Source organism: Artibeus jamaicensis, unplaced genomic scaffold (assembly GCF_021234435.1).
Source record: "Artibeus jamaicensis isolate MK-2021 breed Jamaican fruit bat unplaced genomic scaffold, CSHL_Jam_final contig_518, whole genome shotgun sequence".
NCBI classification, from domain to species: Eukaryota; Metazoa; Chordata; class Mammalia; order Chiroptera; family Phyllostomidae; genus Artibeus; species Artibeus jamaicensis.
In genome coordinates, this window is record NW_026521870.1 from 1,134,887 (window position 1) to 1,149,617 (window position 14,731).

Genomic DNA, 14,731 nt, shown 5'->3' on the forward strand with positions numbered 1-14,731 from the left:
GTTTTTCTTCAAATTATGTAGAGCATATAAATAGTTAGAAGTTTGAAAACAGTATTCAAGGAGGATTTAAGGGGTTGAAATTTTTGACCTCTCAAATTTATCATTTTAGCCAACAAGAGCACAGTTACAAATTCTTTCACTGGATGTCATTCCAGAACTGTGAGTAGCTGTCACATGCCTTCTTTTGTTGAGTGACTGGAAAAGCACAGGCAACACCTGGAAGTTAAACAGGAAATAAACATTGTCAACCTTTGATCTTACTGGTATACATGTCAGTTCATCAGGACAAACAGGCCTCCCGAGTGCTAGCTTAAGCACTGGCTGTTACTTGCTCTCACATTCCTTACTTTCTACAGCTTAGAGCAGCACGGAGAACTTCAGAGTGTTTAGTGCTCTCAGACACATTACCTGTGCTATGCTTCCTCATATCCAGTAATGATCTCTTTTACGATAGAGAAGTTATACAAAGTATAAAATGCAATCTTCCTACCATGAGGATATCCTCACCTTGAGTCTGAAATTATTTGTATATTTAAAGACCTAGTGCTCATTTCCTTTAAATAATTAAAATTTAAACTGGCTCTCATTTTATTAAGAGTGATTCCTGGGAAACCTTAAGCCTTCTCCTCACCAAAAAATTTTAATAAACACTTAATATGCCAGCCTAATTTAAGTATTTTCCCTTTTAAACATTTTGACATAATGTATTTGAATTCTTGATTTTTGTTTTTGTAATGAATCATAGTATATCAATTCAATTCAGTACCTTTACAATAAGATATTGCCACCTTTATATGAGATTAAGGCATCTTTAATTCTTTCTGGTAAAAAAAAGCAGATTATTAATGAACCAATAAAAATAATATTGACCATAAAAATATTAATAATATTGACCATAAGGTAAAAATTCATTTGAATGAGCCCAAGATACATTATCCCCAATAAAAGTATCTTCATTCAATTTTAAAAATTAATGAATTTCTATTGAATGTATAGAGCACTGAACTAGGATATATGGAGAATACAGTTGGAGAAAATGGTACCTAAATCAGAGAAAATAAGTAGCATAGACAGTAGATAGAAAATAGATGCGGGGGCAAGAATAGCATGGGAAATATAGAATCTAAAGGACTTGAGACACATGGTCATAAACTAAAGGGGGGTAATGGTGGGGATGGGGGGTAGGGTGGAGGGGAATGAAAGGGGGAATAGAACAACTGTAACAGCATAATCAATAAAAAAATTTAAAAAAAATAAAATAAATCAGAGTTGTTGATCATACATAAAAAGTCCTCAAAGCAGTACCTAATAAATAGTTAAGACTCACTATATCTTTGGTTTTATAAAAACTATAGACAGATTTCTTGCCCACAAGTAACACCTGGACTGTAAGGGAGAATGCAGTGGGCTATAATGGAATGAAAATGCTGTGAAAGTGCAGAGGAAGCTCTGGGTAATTGCAGTAGAAGGATTAGGGTAAAGCTTCATGGAGCTAGCATTTGAACTTGGTCATGAAGGATGGACATGACTTAAATTTAAAGAGAGAAGTTAGAATCTAAACCAGCATTTTGAGAAAAAGCACAAGTATAAAAGTATATCATTTGTTTGGATCTGGGTGATTTTCCTAATATAGATTAATGGAAAGATACATAATGGAGCTAGAGAAGCAAACTAGAGCCAGAGAAAATACTTTCTTTAATGTCACACTGAGAAGTTTGGGTTCTCTTTTTCTGGGTCACATGGAGCCATCAGATGATTCCTGTCAGTTCCGTAGTATATTTTCATCTCTGTTTTACATAAATAATTCTGGAAGGAGTATGTAGTGAAAACTGAAACAATGAGAAATTAGAAGGTAAGAGACCAGTCAGGGTAGGTTTGCCAGATTTGGAGGACAGCCTATTTAAGTTTGAATTTCAGATAAACAGTGAATAATTTTTGTATAAATACTGTTCATGCAATGTACTTTTTTCTGACATCCTTAAGTTAGGAGGCTACTGCACTAGTTCAAGAAACAAAGGAATTATGGAAGTGATGGCAGTAACAATGTGAAGAATGGAATGAAGAATAAATAATCGAAACAAAGGAACCAACTGAGGTTCACTCCCAATTAACTGTGGGGTTACGGCATCAGTATTAGAGAGGACATAGATTTCTCTCCTGGATGACTAGAAGAATTGGGTTATTTCCCAAATAGAAAATGTCAAAAATGTAAATAAATAAATAGCAAGTGTGGAGTAGAAGCTTTTTATTATATTAGATATTTTGAGGTAGAGGCTTCTGAAAGGCCATATGAAGGTAGAGATTCTACTCAGGCTCTGCATCAGATTTGATAGTCTGATACAGGTGATAAGTGGAGCCACTGGAATCTCTGAGTTCTCCCAAATAGAAGGCAAAGTAAGCAAAGGACATGAAAAATTCTTAGGGAGGACACTCATCTAGGTGTCCATGGGAGGAAAAGAGTAGACAAAGAACACAGAATGAACATGAAGAAATGCAGGAGGAAGGTGTCATTCTCCCCTAATGGAGAAAGGGAAGAAAGTGGTTTAGGGTAAGGTTATAGGGAGGTAGGTGTTCACCATAGAGATAGGTCAACCTGGAGGAGAGCTGAGAGCCCACCAGTGATGCCCAATGATATGGTGCCTCAGAAGCCAAAGGCCACAGAGTTAAAAAGAAATAAAGACACATAACACTGAAAGAGGACTGTGCCTTCAAGAAGTTCATTAGTAATCAGAAGAGTAGGGTATGGATTTTGAGGAGAAAGCAGGACAGTAGGGTAAAATAAGACTGGAGCTATAGAAAAGACTTTAAAACTTTAATAGCTGATGCAAAAGAAAGCAATATGGGAAGAGATTTAAGGTATGCTAGACAATTTATAAGTGATCCTTCATTAACTATGGCTTCTTAGAAAATTAGTGGCTGATTGTGTATCTATATCACATTACAGTCCTCCATTTTAGGCCCCGCCTCTTTGTTCTTCCCAGTTTCTACTGTGGCTACCACTTCTGGAATTTGGTGCAAGGTCTATTTCCTTCATCTGTATATTCACTTATTCGACACAAATCCAATGAAGGCCAGTATCCAGCATTATTCTTAGTGCCAGAATGCAGTGAAGACAAAAATAATCTAATATCCATCATTCCTTTATTCTTTATTCAACAATATTTATTGAGCATCTCCTGTATGCCCAGCTCTTTTGGCCAACACTTATATCTCTTTTCTTTGAATTTTGACCTCAATTAAGACAGCACAACACAATCGACATTCTTTCATGTGTATCAGTCTTACAAATTTTTTTGTGGTCAGGACTTATTTCCCCTTCTAACCCAATATCCTGCACATAGTAAATAACAAACTAACTTTCCTAGTATAAATACCTTAAAAGCTAGTTTAAATGTGGTTTTAAATATTTTAAAGTTGACTGTCCATCTAGTTTTTATTGAAATTTTCTGTACTTTAATTGCTGTATAAAATGCCCCTTGAGTCATACCTTTCTACAATACATCAAAACATATGAAGCTGGAGAATCCATATCTTTCTATAGGAGCTGCTGTCACTGAAACTTCACAGAATTGATAAATTGCCCCCAAAGGGAATCTTTCAGATAAAGTCTGTCATCGTTTTAAAGTCTTGGCTCCTTTTGGACTCTCTTACTCTGTCATTCTGGGCTGAATGAGCTCCCACTTGTGCTTCAGTTCTCTCTGAAAGGCAGGTGCAGTACACAAACTGTTTGTTCTTAAGACAGCAGAAAAGATTTATAAGTAACCAATTAATGAAATTAGAGAAAACTGAGGGTTCACTTCCTATGTTTGGGTGTGGTGCTTTAAACCTACAATCCCTGTAACCTCTCACATTGTATTTTTTTTTGGTAAATCTTTAATATGTGCCCCATATGGAAGTTACATTTTTTAAATGGGAATTTAGTTTTCATGTAGACCTTTTTCCAACAGACTGCCATGGGATAATTAACTAGCTATATTCTCTATAACATAAAAGTATGTAATGAAATGCTAAAAAAATATGATATCAGATGTCAAAATCATACTTTCTTTACAGGATGAGGTCTATGTTGTCACCATATATGGCTTCCTATTCTCAGTTCAGCTTATTTATATCAGTAAAATTTTATCGTATGCCAAGTTATACATGTCTAGCAGTTGTAACATGCCAGATTTCAATGCTTCACAAAAACCACCAACCAAGTTACTTCTGTTACTATGATCTTTCTTGCAGTGATTAGATTCTAGCTTTATTTTTATTTTAATTGTTGTTCAATGACAGTTTTCTGTCTTTTACTTCCATCTCAGCCCACCCACTCAGCCCTCCCCCTGCCGTTCCCAACCCCCTTAGTTTTTGTCCATGTGTCTTTTATACTTGTTCCTGTAAACCCTTCCCCTTTCCCCCTGAAATTCTCTCCCCTCTCACCTCTGGACACTTCCAGCCTGCTCTCTATTTTATTGTCTTTGGTTATATTTTGCTTGTTTGATTATTTTGTTGTTTAGGTTCCTGTTAAAGGTGGTATTCTTCTTTCACCACCTGGCTTATTTTGCTTAGCATAATGCTCTTCAGTTCCATCCATGCTGTTGCAAAGGGTAGGAGCTCCTACTTTCTTTCTGCTGCATAGAATTCCATTGTGTAAATGAACCAACCATATGGGAAAACATATTTGCCAATGGTACCTCAGACAAAGGTTTAATCTCCAAAATATATAAAGAATTTACACAATTCACTCTAAGAACACAACTAACCCAATTTTAAAAAATGGGAAAAGGACTTGAACAAACACTTCTCCATTGAGGACATACAGAGGATCCAGAGACACATGAAAAGATGCTCAATATTACTAGCTATCAGAGAGATGCAAATTAAAACCACAACGAGATACCACTTCACACCAGTCAGAATGGCCACCATAAACAAAGCAACAAACAACAAGTGTTGGAGAGGTGGAGAAAAGAGGACCCTAGTTCACTGTTGGTGGGATTGCAGACTGGTACCACCATTATGGAAAACAGTATGAAATTTTCTCAGAACACTAAAAATAGATTTTTCCTTCTGACCCAGTAATTCCACTGTTAGGATTATACCCTAAGAACTCTGAAACACCAATCCAAAAGAATCTATGCACCCCAGTGTTCATAGAAGCACAATTTACGATAGCCAAGTGCTGGAAGCAACCTAAGTTTGCATCAGTAAAGGAATGGATAAAACACTATGGTAGATTCTAGCTTTCTTACTTAGCATCATATATCAGTGATGTTTCTCTAAGATAGACCCCAATTACCCAGGTTGAGACTGATACAGACATTTACAATAATTGACTATTTATTTACTTACTTACTTACTTATATGAATGGTAAATTTCAACCATTATTTGTTGACTTGACTAGATTAACTCTCAGATGGTAACCTTATTTTGGAGGTTTGAGGTTGCCTTACTGTTATTATAGATTGTTAGCAATAGAAATTGCCTATAGATAAAAATTAACATTGATAGTGATTGGAAGAGTTTTTTGAAAGATAATGTAAAAATTAAAAAGTTAATGTTATAAGTTTTGGACCTTAGGGATATAACATTTGCCAGGAAATCCATGTACATACCTATATTCCTGCTATTATGGTTGGTTCTGTAATGAAGGATAATAGTGGTGGTGAGAGACTTTTACTTAGACATACAATTCTTTCAAATACAGGTTATGCAGACAGTTGATAGAAGACACAAATAGTAATGACTATTGGCTGAATGCAGTAATGAGAAGATTAGAGGGTCAAGGACTAAATGACATAGATTGGATTGTGGTTTTTCCACTACTTAATGATCTTTATTTTCAGGTACCCGCTCTATTATCAGTTTTATCATCAGGACGTTCTGAATTACCTCTCAGTTATGATGTTCAGTCATGTTTTATGACTCTAAAGTAGAGTCTCTAAAGTTTATTACTGATAAGGAATAAACTACTCTGTGCACAACGATTACATGAGGTACAAAAAGTAAAAATAAAAATGTAAAAGAAGTACATTTACAACACAAACACTGAATATGTGTCAAAATATTAAAGATACTACATGCAACAATTTAAATAACACTACTTTAGAAATATTTGATGCAGTGAATCATGACGCTTTTTTTAGACCATAATCAATAGCTTCTGAACTCTGGCCATAAAGACCTTAAATATAAGGAAGTAATGGTTCAAATATGGACACAAGGTCATAGCTTGTTGCAGAATATTATTTGAGTAATATCACAAGCAGATACTTACTTTGGCCTTCACAAATGTCTTTATCTTTAGCATGGCCTATCTGAACTCTTTTCATATTTCTTCCTTGGGTCTGGTTATCTTTGTTTAGGTTTATTCTTTTTTTAAATTTTATTTAGTTATTTTTCAAGTGTTTAGGTTTATTCTTAAGTGACATCTGGGTTCTATACTTATATTCTGAAGTTTAATACTATATTTGACATGTTTATGGGTATAAGTTGGTACTAACAATTTAAAATGTTTATTTTGTGCAGGAGGAATTTGTGACCCTGGAGATTCTCACGAAAATGATATTATCCTGTATGCAAAGACTGAAGGAAGAAAGGAACACATTATTTTGGATACCCTTTCTTATTCTTCATATAAGGTACACATGCCAATGCATGTACCAAATGGCCCCACTTCAAAGGTCAAGTACAAAATCACTAAGACCAAGCTAAATACAGAGGATCACTTTCTCTTCTAGCAGTTCAAGTTATTAGATTCCTTTAAAAGTGACATTTTAACATACATTTTTCCTTATACAAATTAAAAATGAAGTTTAATGAGGGTGAACGAATAATAGCCCATCAGAGACAATAATGTGGAGTCCAATACATGGATTGACAGTTACTCTTATTCCTAAGGAAGCCCTAAAAGTGCCTCCAATTATTTAGTCTCTCAGTCTGGCAATCAGGCATAATGATTTTTTATTCAGCATTTTGAAATTTCTTAGAAAGAAAACATTAAGAAGTAAAGATTTTTATTGCCTCTGCTTTTTTCTTTGCTAATTGGAGCCACTAAACTTGACCTTTTTTCTTTGCCCTCTGGATTAGAACAGGTGTTGGCTCTGGTATTTACAAACATCTTCAGGATTATGTTGATGCTTATCATAAGGTATAAAATTACTCTTTTTTAATAGTATATTTATGTGTGCCGAGACTAAACTCACACATTCATTATTAGTTAGCCTCCTCTCCACACTGATACCACCCTAGATGATTTAAAGAGCTTGAACACAGCCAGCATCTAGCATCTCATGGTTTCAGTTAGGAAGACAGCAGATAAACACTGAGTCTAGAATAGGGAACTATCACACGGTAGGATTACCCAAGTTTCACCACTCAGGATTTAATGGTGGACTACTTTTATAGATGTGACTCTAGGGTTACACCTGCTGTGTACATCGGCATGACTCAGACCACATCAATTATGTAAGTTATCATGGATTATCTCATTGGCTCTGGCTGTTTCTGCTCACAGTCCTGTTTTCAGAATATCTACTTTGGCAAACCATTATTAGTACTATACAAATTCAGTTTAAAAGAGGACTGATGATAAGTGTGAATGTCAAGTTACCTTTGTCTTATGCTGAGGTATATAAAATGGATACATATGTTTTAATAACTTTTAAAGACCTTACACCAACTTATCTTCAGGAAGAGAGGGCATGCATTATCAGTCACACACGAAGAGTTCTAAGTGTCTGCAAAGGAGGAGGTCTGCCAGACTAAAGTGAATGACTCTCTAAGGACAGCATTTTCTACATGAAATAACAAATGGAACACGCAGGACATTGCCTGGTGCTTCAAATGGCAGAATGTACACTGTAATTGCAAGGCTGAATCTAGAAAAATTTACACAGACTCACATAGGGAGAATTATGAGTGATTTTGGTTTGCTTTGGTTTGAAGGTTCCATCTTTGGTTTCTGTAGTCATCAATCCTGAACTTCAGACTCCTGCTACCAAATTTTGTCTCAAGCAAAAGAATCATCAAGGACATAATACGAATGTCTGGGCTGTAGATTTTTTCCACATCTTACCTGTTCTCCCTTCTACAATGTCACACATGGTACAGTTTTCAATTAATCTGGGATGTGGAACACATCAACCTGGTAACAGGTAGGAAGCCCTATTTTGCCTATGTGAACTGATTCAAAAAGAACACATTGACTTGGTTATTAAATCAGAGCAACATCTCAGTAGTTTTAGCTGGATTTTTAATAAATGACCCATTAATAAAATACACACTTTCAGTTAACATGCAGAGCATGATTAAATAGATTTTAAGTAGAAATTACTATATTGTAAGAGGTCAGTCTTAGGTATCAGAGGTGTTTGCACGGGCTGTGGCAACCATCCATTCTGACAGATTGCTGAGAGAAAAGAAAAAAACAACTGAAAAAAGCTTGAACTCATCTTGGCTAGTGACCCCCTAATAATAGGAACAGGAATCAATTAGCACTTCAACAGCTATGATTTCTCAGTTTCACTTAAAGTGTTGCTCATGTCCTTTCTAAAAACTTTGTCATTCACAGTCACAGGATGCAGTGGCAGTGTGAGACATGGTCATTGCCTTGCCATCTATCAAACACAGGAACACAAACCTAAGTTACCATTTACTGTCTTTAAAAGAGTTTGTTTCTGTCAGTAATTTAACTGCTTGCCCTATGAGAGTTTGTCAGACTTTAGTGGAGATGATAAACAATCATTTCAGAAACAGCATCTTAAAATATTTTATTCTAGTTCTACAGGTGTTTAATGTACTTAGCAAGAAATGAGTAGTTACATTTTATTTTTTATATTTGCTTCTCTCGTATTGTGCTTTTTTCTGTGTTATCAGTGTCAGCTTAGAGTTTTCTACCAACCATGGGCGTTCCTGGTCCCTCCTCCACACTGAGTGTTTACCTGAGATCTGTGCCGGACCACATCTCCCCCACAGCACTATCTACTCCTCTGAAAACTACAGTGGGTGAGTAAATTCTGAGATATGAAGACATTTTAATCCATGTCCCAGACCCAAGATCAGTGAGTTTGCCTGAGACTAGTATTTTTGGCTTAATAGGCAAGGAAGTTGCCCTCTCTTTTTCAGGTAATTTAGAAGTGATCTTGTTTTTTTTTTTAAAAAAAAAGTAAGAAAGGGAGGGAGGAAGGAAGGAAAAAAAGGAAAGAAAGGAAAAGAAAAAAAGATTAATTCTGCTATTGGGTTGGTCAAAACATTCATTTGATTTTTTTCCATAAGATGGCTCTAATAATGCTTATTTGTCTTCAACTTCATTTAAAACAATTGTTTTTAGATTGTATTGCAACAGCTGTCATATTAGTGTGCATTTAAAAAAAGTATCAAAACTGGTGAATTTTTGTGTAGCTATTTTAATATTAAAGATGGAAGGAAATATAAAACTTTTTGGCATATTATGCTTTATTATTTCAAGAAAGGTAAAAACATTACTGAAATGCAAAAAAAAAGATTTATGCAGTATATGAAGAAGGTGCTGTGACTGATCAAATATGTCAAAAGTGGTTTGTGAAGTTTTGTGCTGGAGATTTCTCTCTGGACAATGCTCCACAGTTAAAGATGACAGCAATCATTTGAGATATTAATTGAGAGCAATCAGTGTTACACCACGAAGAGATAGCCAACATATTCAAAATATCCAAATCACTGAAGTCATTGGTGAAAATGAAAAATGTGTCTTATTTTATGGAAGAAACTAAATGGACTTTTTTGCCAACCCAACATGTCTAAGATATGGGATAGCAAAAAATAAAAAGTAATCAATGCTAATCAGTACCCATCTCTGCACAGATGCTTATCATAGATTACTATCTAACCTGAGTGTTAATGAAAAAAATTCTAAAAAGAATGTCTTAAAACAAAATAAATATCATTTGCTACTAAGAACAAACCTACTATTCTAGTGTGATATAGATGTTTTTTTAAGTGACATGTTTGTTTTAAAACTATAAACAAAGTCTACAAGTGAATTTAAAAAGTTTATTACCAAACTTTAGTGCCACCCCAAGCACACAGAGACTAGAATATCAACAGCATGTAAAATAAATCTAAAAGATGTGAATAGTGTTGTGGAGCTGTTTTGTGCTAAATTTCTTGCAGGTGGAACCGAATAACGATTCCCCTTCCTAACGCAGCACTAACCCGGGACACCAGAATTCGCTGGAGACAAACAGGACCCATCCTTGGAAACATGTGGGCAATTGATAATGGTTAGTTTATGCCTGTCTTAATCACATGCCATTGATAGAGAGTCTTCCTGTGCTTTTGTTCATCAGCACAGACTTAATCACATTTCTAAGTCATGGTCTTGTGATTCATTAAACGCCCTTTCTTCCCTTTCTCCTTTGCATTTCATTAGAAGCCCAAGGATGCACAATCAGAAAAAATAAGGCAGTGCAGTCAGCAATATTAGATGCTAGAATGTTTCAACATACATAATTTTAAAATGCATAAAGCTCTGAAACTTAAATTCACATTGATGACAAGAGATATTCTAACATTTTCTTTGAATGTTTTATACAAAATTAGCATAAATACTTACCATACTGCATGTATTAAAATAAGGCCCATTCTTCTCTTAGTAACTACGACAACATCTGGAATGATTATCTTTTAGATGCAGACAGCGCATATAAGGAAACATCATCTCTAAAATGAAACTTATGAAGTAAAACTTCTACCTCTTTTTTTCAGAAAAGAATATAAAATGAAAATTTAGATACACATAAAATACTATATTTCATTTTTAAGTGAATTATTAATTTTTGTTTAATTTTATCACTTATAATAAATGCACATGGGAGAAAATATTTTGAGTATTGGATTGCATAGCAATAAACTTCTTATATTTGTTTTTAATAGGCAATTCTCCAGTTTCTAATAATTCTAATTACAGGCAGATTTAGAGATTTCCTATTTTCAGAGATTATATAAATTTGTTATATAAAAGAGTTATACTATGATGAAGTAGACAGGGATGGAAGAAGGGAGGAACAAAATTTCAATACTTAAGCAAATTCAGTGGAACCCCTGACTTATGGTGGATTTTATAAAGGAGGAAAAGCCTACACCATTGTTTAATGCTGATCTTCCATGTCTTCATCTTTTTGTTATTTTTCAATAATTTAGAAACTGATATACAATTAATTAAATAGATTCTTGGAATCTATCTTATATCTCAGAAATAACTTCAGGGAAGATACTTTCCTGATGAGGCAATGTAGTCTTTAAATAATCTGTATTCAAAGACCAATAAAGTTCCAGACTGCAAAGACCACCTGAATTATATGGACATAAACAGGGCAAAAACATCTAAAGATGAGCTTGTTAAAATGGATTTTTTCTATTGCATAACATTTTGCACAGCATTTTAATAACTACACCTGTTAATCAGCTCTAGGGAGTTAAGTATGTGCCTCTGCATAGTGGGATATGGCTGACTTTTACCTGCTGTCATACTTTTCAAAGGTCCTATAATGAGCTTATAGCATGACTTTGATAATCATAAAACAATTGAAAAATCAATAAAGAAATAAAGGTTATCAAAAAAGTTAAAAATGCAATGAAGCACATATAAGCCTATAAAAAGAATATGTGAGTTTCCTAAAGAAGGCTATTACTACATGATTCTAAGTCAGAAAGTGTTTACTACAATCCTGAGTTCTCATCACCATGATTTGAACAGAACGAGAAAAGGTGAAGATGTATAAAATGAACATGGTTAGCAGTGTTCGCCAAACACAAAACTTGGGGCAGAATCTTTTCAATTCTGTTATTCTATATGTAAGGCTTTCACAAAAGGAGAGGCTTCTTTATAAGGCAAGATGACATACACTCACTCCTTCCGAGAGACAAGATGTATATGCCAGCTTGCCAAAGGAAATCTCTCCCATTTCACTATGGAATTCCAAAATTATGTGAAGAAAAACAGAAAAAAGCATGTCAATGTCCAACTTCTGTTTTGTATGCTTTCTTCATGGCAAGTTAGCTTTTGCCAGTGAGTAAAGAAAGTATTTTGGAAATTATCCTGAAATTCTAAGCAAAATGGAAAATTTTAGAGCAAATCTTACTTATCACTTTTTACTTTTTCAACTTGTTTACGTTAATGATAATAGTGAGTAAAATGAATCTGTCCTTTCCACACTCTTAAGAAAAAGGAGCTGTGAACGTACCATGCACTGATTCCTAATGACTCCATTTTCAGCAGGGATGAATGACAACAAAATTCTTTTTTTTTTTTTAAGATTTTTTATTTATTTATCTTTAGAGGGGAAAGGAAGGAGAGAGGGAGAGAACTGGCCTGCAACCCAGGCATGTGCCCTGACTGGGAATCGAACCGTGGTTGCTTGGTTCCCAGGCCCGCGCTCAATCCACTGAGCTACACCAGCCAGGGCTAACAAAATTCTTAATTGTAATATTTTATTGACTTGGAAAGTCTTCTTGTTGTTGTTGTTGTTCTGTTTTTGTTTTGTTTTGCTTTTATGGTGGGAGCTTTTTGAACTATGACCTGGGTATACTTATAGGGCATCCTTAAGAGTGAACCGGCAGAATGCAGTGAACCACTTAACATGACTTAAGAGCAAATCCTACTGCAGCCAAAAAATTAAGTGTGCTTGGAAAACAATGCATAAGCTTTTCCAGGCCACAGAAGAATGAAGCCCTTTTCTGATTCCTCAGCACTCTGTGTCCAGTGGAGCCCATCAGGCAGATGGTGCAGGAAGGATACTTGACCCCATGATGGTGATGATAATCATAACCATATGTTGCCAGGCAGCATACTAAGCATGAAACATTTCATTTTGTCTTTCCTCCAAGGATAAAAAATAGGGACACTGAGGCTTAAATAGAATAAATCACTTATCCAAAGTTTCCCAGGTGAAACTAAATTTGAATCCAGGGTTCTTTGACACCTAAACCCAGTAGCTTTAACCACTCAACCTGCTATTAATCTCTTCTGCAACCATCAGTTTCCTCCAACAGGTTTTTCCTGGCCCACTTTGCAACATATTTGAATTACTGTACCTGTTCATTGGTTCCAGAGAGCAAATGCTTTTAGGAGCACAAGCCACAGAAAAGTTTACCTTAAAACAAAATCATTTAATCTTGATGTGGTTGCATGGCAGAGAAGAAAATGATCATGGATAGTTAAACTTGTTTATGCCTGAAATTGAATATGTGATGTCTTAACAACCATTGCATCTCTAATTCTTCACTGCTTTTGTTCCACTTTTACACTGTTTAGTGTGATTGATTGTAGTAATTATCAAATGGCTTAATATCTTAAATGTATTTGAGCCTGAGTATCTCAGAACCTACCATTCAGCCCTGGCTGGCATAGCTCAGTGGATTGAGTGTAGGCCTGTGAACCAAAGGATCGTAGTTCGATTCCCAGTTAGGGCACATGCCTGGATGGCAGGCCAATTCCCAGCAGGGGACGGACTAGAGGAACCATACATTGATATTTCTCTCCCTCTCTCCTTTCCTTCCCCTCTAAAGATAGATAAATAAAAAATTTTTAAAAAGAACCTACCATTCAACAATCAGGGGCCCCATTCCCCAGCTTTTCAAAAATTAAAATTTAGACTTATAATATCATTATCAGTCAAGCCAATTATTAAGGGAAAGATTTGCATTATAGACAAAATGTTATGCTCAACAACAGATTTTTAACTCCCTATTAAAGGAAGGATAATTAATATTTAGAAGTATACATAGCAATCATCTTCAATGTTATAGATACTCCCAGATAAGAATGAAAATTATAGGTTTTATTTTTTATAGTTTTAAATTAAATTATAACACTCTGTTTCCTGATATAGCAAATTGATCCTTTGTAAATTCTTTATTTCTACCTAAAGAAATTAAGCTATGTATAAAATTCAAGACAAAAGCATTAATATTCTTCCTGAAATCATTTTAACTCCAGACTCCATTAAGGAACCCAAATCACATGTTTCTACTTTTGTTGCTATGCAATATTAAAATCTTGAAAGTATTAAGTTAAAACAGTAGACTTGTAACTAAGTACCTACCTTGTCACACAGCATTCCATATGTCACACTGGACTCCAGTGCACAACGTATATACAATGGACTAGATTTCATGGGTATTGCTTCACAAAATTGTTTTATATGCTGGTGGTACTGTTGGTTTTTCCAATTTTTATGCCACTTTTAACATGCTATTTTCTGCCCTGCAGTTTACATTGGTCCGTCGTGTCTCAAATTCTGTTCTGGCAGAGGACAGTGCACTCGACATGGTTGCAAGTAAGCACTTCAAAATAATACTAACACTTCTCTCTTTTTTGATGTGTGCTTTGTATGTTGAAGCCACAAGTGATTTTACTTTGTTTTCATTTTCATTTTAGAGTTTTGAGGTCTTCTAAGATCAAAAATAAGACACTCAAAATGGAATTTAAGTGTAATAGAATATTAAGTGTATTTTGTAAGTTGAAATTGATGGATAAATTAATTTTCTACTAACCTAAGTTGTGAGTATATTGAGCATACCTCATATAAATTTGTGAACAAGCTTGAATTCCTCATAGCTTGATGACTTCCTTTTTTGTCTTTAGCTACATTCTTTAATGTTATTTTTCCATAAACTTGTTCTAGTGTCCATGAGTCACATTTTTAATTTCCAGCATACTTTGTAAATGAATTATAAAAAGCCATACTGACCCATAGCCCCAGTGCT

The 14,731-nt window shown here is 34.9% G+C and overlaps 1 protein-coding gene across 1 annotated transcript in view; it reads left to right on the forward strand.

Annotated features, from left to right (window-relative positions):
• Positions 1–14,731, forward strand: part of RELN (reelin) — a 573,805-nt gene that overhangs the window by 371,672 nt on the left and 187,402 nt on the right. Inside the window, 5 exon segments of the mRNA XM_053668927.1 lie at positions 6,512–6,624; positions 7,931–8,139; positions 8,861–8,989; positions 10,136–10,245; positions 14,235–14,301. Coding sequence (XP_053524902.1) covers positions 6,512–6,624; positions 7,931–8,139; positions 8,861–8,989; positions 10,136–10,245; positions 14,235–14,301 — 628 coding nt within the window.